The 7,214-nt window shown below is 42.6% G+C and overlaps 1 protein-coding gene across 8 annotated transcripts in view; it reads left to right on the top strand.

Annotated features, from left to right (window-relative positions):
• The first annotated feature begins 3,429 nt into the window (after nt 1–3,429).
• DLG1 (discs large MAGUK scaffold protein 1) overlaps nt 3,430–7,214 on the top strand; it is a 229,273-nt gene continuing 225,488 nt past the window's right edge. For 5 of the 8 annotated variants that reach the window (XM_015600242.2, XM_015600249.2, XM_006906159.3 and 2 more), the window contains exons 1-3: nt 3,947–4,367; nt 4,823–4,872; nt 5,568–5,699. In XM_015600242.2, coding sequence (XP_015455728.1) covers nt 4,854–4,872; nt 5,568–5,699 — 151 coding nt within the window. In that variant the 5' untranslated portion in view covers nt 3,947–4,367; nt 4,823–4,853. Of the gene's footprint in view, nt 3,624–3,946; nt 4,368–4,822; nt 4,873–5,567; nt 5,700–7,214 lie in introns of those variants that run through there. The other 3 variants (XM_015600251.2, XM_015600246.2, XM_015600237.2) reach the window with 1 other exon arrangement.

Raw genomic sequence — 7,214 nt, 5'->3', positions numbered from 1 at the left:
CATCTACTTAGGAACCCATTATACCATAATATAAAAATATAAGGCTGGATCATCCATTAAAGAGAATGAGTTAGGTGTCAATTATCATGGAAATAGACAACTATCCACATTTTTAAAAGAATTGATTTCAATGTGTACCTTTTGTTCTGATAAGAATTATCTCTGTAGAAGAAAGTCAGTCCCAGTAACACTTAAACTGGGTAGGATGGATTCTTGATGTTGTTAACATGGTACCAATACTAAAGAAGGGACTGAAGTTTCAAGTGCTTAGAACTTTGGTTTCAGAGGTCACTTAGTCCAATCTTTTGTCCTGGGTATCTCTACTCCCTCTGACAAGGAAGCCTTGCTGGATTCTTTCAGCCTCTGCTTGATGGGAAACTCCCACCACCTTGGAGAAGCTCTTTGGAATTTCGAACAATTCTGACAAATCATATTAAAGAAAAACTTCCTGTTTCTTTGTAATTTTCATCCATTAGTTTTAGTCCTGCTCCCCAAATACCAGAATAAGGCTGTTGAAGAATGAAATCAAGCTCCCTGGAGCCATCTCCTTTTTCAAAGAAATGATCTTAGATTCTGCAATTTTTCCCCTTAGAGTAAGGTTCCATATTCCTTATTGTTCTGGTTACAGTTACTTCCTTCTTTCCAGATGGTTGTTTGTCTAGATCTCTCTTAAAGTATGCTGCCAGGTAATGCCCCTTGAGCAGTTTGTGGAGATCTGACCAGCATAATCACTTCCGTCATTCTTGACATTATTCCTCTTCATGCAGCCTAAGCTGGCTGGCATAAGCATTTTTGACAGCATCGAGTCTTTTCCTTTTAGTGATTGCCTTGGCAAAGGCAGCTCACTGCCACTATGCTAGAGTGAGAAAAGACACAGTAGAGTCTGGCAGGACCTTGGAACCTTTACAGAAGATAGGCTGGGGCAATGGACGGGGATAATAGATGGGGAGAGGATAAAGACAGAGATGTGGAGCTATAGTTAGGGTGGTTAAAAAGGAAAGGTTTAGAACTGAGAGAAAATAAAGTTAAATTGGGGCTGAAAAAAATTGTTTTTAATTAGGATGTTGGAAAAGTAATCAGATCCTATAATAGATCTTACTCAGTGGCAGCTACCATCTGCATAAAGTAAGGAAGGCTTCAAGGAAATAAGTTGTTTGGAAAAATCCAGATATCATTGCTTTATATGTTTTGATGATGTGGTATAGAACCTCCAAATGGCCCCTAATGATTCTTATCTCCTGGTATTCATATTCTTCAGGCTGACCTAAGTAACCAGTAATATATTGTGGAAATGATGGAGTGTTACTTCTGAGATTAAACCATGAAAGATGTGACTGCTGCCTTCTCTCTTAGATTACTGTTCTGGAGGATGTCAACCACCACGTCATGAAGACACTCAAGCAGTCCTACAGAAAGATCTTTCTGCCAACAGCCAGCATCAACCTACTAGCCATGTGAGTGAGCCATGTTGGAAGATCCTCCCTTAATTCCAGTTAAGTCTTCAGATAACTGCAGCCCTGATAGACATCTTGACTGCAATCTTTTGAGACCCTGAGCAGAACCATCCAGCTAAGGTCCCCTGAATTCCTGACCCACAGAAACTGTGAGATAATGTTTATTGCTGTTTAAGTTCCTAAGCTACTAAGCTTTGAGGAATTTGTTATACAGCTATGAATAACTAATATAGATGAATAGAAAGGAGGAATAAGAAGTAAAGGGCCCTCATACTAAGCCTGGACTTGTCTTGGCCCCTAAGGATGGAACAAGTGCTAGCTTCATTTCTACTTTTAGACACTGCTGACAGCCCCCATAGGGCTAGAGGATGACAAAGAGGGAGGGCATCATGTCCTCTTGTCTTCTCTTCTCCCCACCGACCTACCACTCTTTGTTTTTTAGGGGAGGACTATGATGATATTGAGAACTCACACAAATTTTGTTTTTGGCTTTTCAGCGGCTCCTGGGGAAAGATGCACTCACTGCCTTTATCCATTTTCTAGGCTATGGGTCCTTCAGAGCATGGCTTGGATCTTATTTATGAACATTTATGAACAATGAATGATATTAAGGGGTAAGGCAAAATCCCTTCCTCTTCCTGAATTCTGAAGATTCCATTCTTAGAATAGAATCACAGTTGATCATTGAAATCTTGATTAAAAAAATAATAATAGTAATAAGCATGCCATCAGCCATTTTCACTATTAAAAAAAACCCCTCGATTTAAAAAAATTCCTCTATTTAAGCTTCTTTCTTTAAAGGAGCCTCCCTTTGCTTTTTTATCCCATCTCTTCTATTAAATGTTGCTTCAACCGTTACTCAAGCTCCCAAGACGCTTAATCCAGGAGACCATAGAGATCTGCTGCCAATATACCAACAACATATCACTATCCAGTTGCCCAAAAGTCCCAGTGGAAAGAGCCCTGGAATGGAAATGGGAGGCCTAGGCTGTTGTCACTGATTAGCCTATATGTCCCTGTGCAAGTTGCTTCCCCTCTCTAGACCTGTTTCTTTATCTTAAACTGAGAGAATGAGTCTAGTGGGTTCTCATAAGTTAGTTTCAAGGTGCAATCCCAAAGTGAGACCAGTGGTCAGCATACTCTGAATAACTGTTACGGTTACAGTACTAGGTTCCCTGGACTTCCCTTTTTATCCCAAGGATATGGCCTCAGTGAAAGGCTGTCAGGTTTACTGCGAAGAGTCTTTCGGTTTTGAAAGACACGATCTCTGTGTTTCTAGTTTTGTCACTAACTCTGGTTGACGTTGGGCAGATTCTTCTCTCCGGGCCTCAGAGCAGGGAGGTCCCTGTTATCCAGAAGAGGCTCAAAGACCTAGGCAAGTGACTTAGCTTTCCGCGAGATTATTTCAACAACCTGGATAGCTCAGCCCCTGAGCCGGGTCCCGCCTAGCCCGCAGTCCTGCTCCGAGGTGCAGTCGAAACTTAAACCAGCTGTGGGAGCTAAGGGCGGCTTGTCTTCGGTGGAGGTGGCTACAGGTGAGTTCTTAAAGGGGCCGCCTGAGTTTCAGTAACACATGAGATTGATGACTGGGCAGGTGACACAGGCAAGAGGGGATAAAAGAACGAAGGAGTGAAAGAAAGAACGAATTTTCTCTTCCCACCCTTAAGTGTATTCATGCTTGGTATTAATCGCTTAGACTTAAAAATCTTTTAGTAAGACCCTCAAACTCTTTTCAAGTAACCAATCTCCCTATTTTACATGCCCTTTAATTCAGCATCCCCAAAACTTTTACTGAGGGGCGAATAACAACTTTTAAGAAATCAGTACAAAGTGGAAGACAGTGCAGAGATGGCATTCTCCCACCCAAACTCTCTCCCTTTCCCCCTTCCCAAGCACCGCCCCCTCCCGCCCCTTAACGTGGGTGGTGCAGTCAACTCCTCCCCAAGACCGCTTTTCTGGGTTGGGGACCCATTCCCAGGAGCATCGGGTACTTTTTCCTGACGTGGGGTTGAAAACAGCTCGTATTTAGTGAGGTTAAAGGGTGTCTTGGAATCTGTGTTTTGGATCTGGTGTAGCTGAAGTCACGTCTTTCTTCAGACACTCCAACCCGTCCGGGCCTGGCGCGCTACTCGCTCAGAACCGCGGGACACACCGGCGGGCTAGGGCGAGGTAAAGGCGGGCTCATCCAGGGCCACCCCGGACCACCTGTAGAGTCCGTCAACTCCTTTGTCCCTAGAGCCCCTTCGGTGGCCTCCCCTTTAAGCGGCGAGGTTCACTTGGGATACTCCCCGGGTCCCCTTTGCCGTTCCCCAGCCCCCTCTTAGTCCTCCTCCCCCCTCGAACCCAAAGGTAGCAGCGCTGAGAGCCCGGGGCTCGGCGCGAGACGCCTCCTCACTTCCCATTGGCTGAGAGCTCCGGGAAAGCGGTCACGTGGGGCCGCAGCAGTCCAGCTCCAGGGCCGCCATCTTGGCGGAAAGTTTGGGGGGAGAGCGGTTGGGGGCGCGGAAAGAGGCGAGGTTCCGGGGGTGGAGCGGCTAGGAGGGGAGAGGGCGAGCGGGCTAGCGGGCCAAGGCGAGCGAGGAGGCGGCGGCGTCCGTGGAGAAGGAAGAGGCATCGGGGGTGCGGCCGCCGAGGGGAGCTCCTCCCCCGTTCCTTCACCCCCTCAGCTCGGCTCCTCGAGCCCCGGGCGGGGCGGGGGGACGTGGAGCGAAGCCGGGCGGGGGAACCGCCCGGAGTTGGTCCCCGGCGCACCCCAGCTCCGAGCATACGCCGCTCGCTGGAACTTTGTGGTGGCGCCGCAGGTGTGGGGGCCCGCGGAGGTGTGCATGTGGGGCGTGAGGGCGTCGCGGAGAGCGGCCGCTGCCCTGTCCGGCCCCCGCTGGAGTAGCCCGGAGGAAGCAAGTGAGGAGAAAGGCAAGCGAGAGGAAGGGGCGCGGGCGGGGCGCGGTGATTTGCTTAGCTGGTCCTTCTCGGAGCGCTTTACAGCCGCTGATGGCTTAAGAGATAAGGGTCGGAGCGCCTCTTGACCCCCAAGTAATAGGTTGGGGGTATGCATGCTTATGCCAGGGAAGGGGTGGCCTCGCGTCTGGGCATTTAGTGCTTTTTGGAGAGGGGGCAGTTTTCGAGGAGAATTTGGAAGCCAGCTTCGTTATGCTCTTAATTTGCAGAGGTGCCCACCTCTAGGTAAAAGCTTTCTAGTTTGACACTGCTGGGTTTGAGGATTCTTCCTCTCACTTGGGAAAACTTTACCAGGTGGGCTTTTCAAATTGGGCTGAGAGTTTTTCGATTTGAGATTTGGGGGAAAATGCAAGTTTAACCACGATTTCTGTTCTTTCGTTCTTTTTCCTTTCTGTTGTATGTTTTTAAAGGTGTGTGCCCTCTTCCTGATTCTGGAGAAAAATGCCGGTCCGGAAGCAAGGTGAGAATTTATTTCGGAATGCTCTTGTGGATGTCACTTGCCGTTCTGTGTGTCTGTTTACTCATGGCTGAGTTTTAAAAATGTGTAACTGGTGAGAGCACCGTCTTAGCCTTACTACTTAGGGAATCTAAACCTCACATCATTCAGAAGATGGAAACACCTATATGTCAAACTTTCTTCCTTGATGTCTCTCTCTAGTGAGGCAGTTAATTTTTCTCTCTGAAATGTCTTTGAAAACTCTGAATTGCTGTTTTAATATTTCACTTTATCATTCTTATTAAACACTGTTTTGTGAGCAAATGTGGGATACTAGCTAAGAGCTACTATTTTGAAACACTTAAGATTTGGATTATGATGACATCATAATCCCTGGCATAAATTGTAGATAATCTGCTTTTGCATATCAAATCAGCTAAAACTGTGTTACTAATACTTTGATCAAGTGATCTTTTATTGTGGTAGACTACCAGTACAGATTTATTAAAACTACTCACTTTCCTTCTTTTTCTACTGTGAAACGTTTAAATTTTTTGGATCATTCTAGGGAATATGTGTGTACAAGTACATAGTAGCATCCATTGACCAGGAGGATTTTGAGAACTGTTTACATGTCTTACAGAATTATTTGCTGCATAGCTAGTGTGTAATACTTTCTTGTAAATATAAAATTTCAATCAGACTGTTTTTCTTCTCAGATACCCAGAGAGCATTGCACCTTTTGGAAGAATATCGCTCAAAACTAAGCCAAACTGAAGACAAACAGCTCAGAAGTTCCATAGAACGGGTTATTAACATATTTCAGAGCAACCTCTTTCAGGCTTTAATAGGTGGGAATTAAAACTTTATTTGTGATCATTATGTGTAATTTAGGCTTAATGCTCCTTTGAATTCATTTATTTTAAATTTAAGAGAGTGGTGTACTTGGTTCTCTATGAAATATTCGGTAACTTGAATATCCACTGAGTTTATATTTTGAATACTCTTTCAAAAAATATCTAAGAACCAAAACTTGCGGTATCTTTCAGTGGTCTTCGAAAACAATGTTTCATATCTTAGCATTAACTAGTAAAAAAGGGAGTAGTTGTAAAAATGTTTCAGGACCCAAAAGGTAACAACTTAGTAACTGTTACTTTGTTTCTATATTTGACTTATATTTCTCAGAAGTCCCTGAAAATGTTTGAAGAGTTCTGCTATGTTTAAGAACATTTATTACCTTAATATAGATCTTTGTTTACATTTGGAGTCCAAATTTTAGACCTAGAAAATGGTCTTAGAGATGATTTTGTCTAATCTTATTTTATAGACAAAATTGAAACAATTTTATTCTTAACTGTAACTGAAATTTGAGGTGGTGCATTGTTTCAAAGGAGAACTGGGCAAATGGTTGTGTCCTATTATATTAGCTGTAGAATGTGGGTGCTATGGAACAGTGGTTTTTAAGCCCCCCCCTCCTTTTTTTTGAAGTAGCTAGATTCTTTTTTAGAACAAAATCTCTTGTAAACAATCCCTAATGTATAAAAGAACATGATCTATCTCTGGCCCTCTCCTTCAGTGTGCCTTAAAGTGTGCAAACTACGGAACTAGAAAATTTGGCCCTTACAATTCTGAGAATGAAATTTTTTAAATTAGTCATTGATTAGATAACATATTAAAATAAGATGTATACTTTGCATTATAAAAATTTCTTCAGTAACTTCCAAGTAGATAGAGCCTTACATTTATGTTGATAGAGTAACTTTTGATGTGATTTGAGGATTCCCTTATACTTAGTGTACCTTGTTGAAAAAGTTATTGGTAAATTGATACTTTCTACTAAATTCGTTTTAGAATTGAAGATTTTAAAGACTACTCAATACACCTGAATAAAATTTTGCCTTATTATAAACTTTTAAAAAATGCAAGAATAGAGTACAGTATAATGCAATGTTATATACCTGACACCCATCTTCAAAAATTATCAGCATTTTCCCTTTTTTGTATAGACTGATGGACATTTTTGACATTTGAATTTCTAAGCTCTAATGCTTTAGGTCCAAATGGATGATCAAATTGGATTCTTCTGGGGGAAAAAAAGCAAAAAATGAAGGGAAAATTATTTTTAGTTATTTGGTTTTCTAAATAACATTAAACCTAGAAATGTTTCATATAGTAGGATCACTGTTTAGAGAAAAGTAGTATGACTTTTATGTCCTAGATGTAGACATAGATGGGTAGATAGATGCAGTCCTCCTTTGTGTGTAGTCTGCAATTTAAAATTAAATGGTTGGTGAAATAACCAAACAATCTATGCTTCTTAAATTGGAGGTAGATTTGCTATGTTTGGAAGAAATGGTTGTTTTTTT

The sequence above is a fragment of the Pteropus alecto genome, unplaced genomic scaffold (genome assembly GCF_000325575.1).
Source record: "Pteropus alecto unplaced genomic scaffold, ASM32557v1 scaffold311, whole genome shotgun sequence".
NCBI lineage: Eukaryota > Metazoa > Chordata > Mammalia > Chiroptera > Pteropodidae > Pteropus > Pteropus alecto.
Note: the sequence above shows the minus strand (reverse complement) of the source record. Positions and strands in the feature narration are given on the sequence as shown.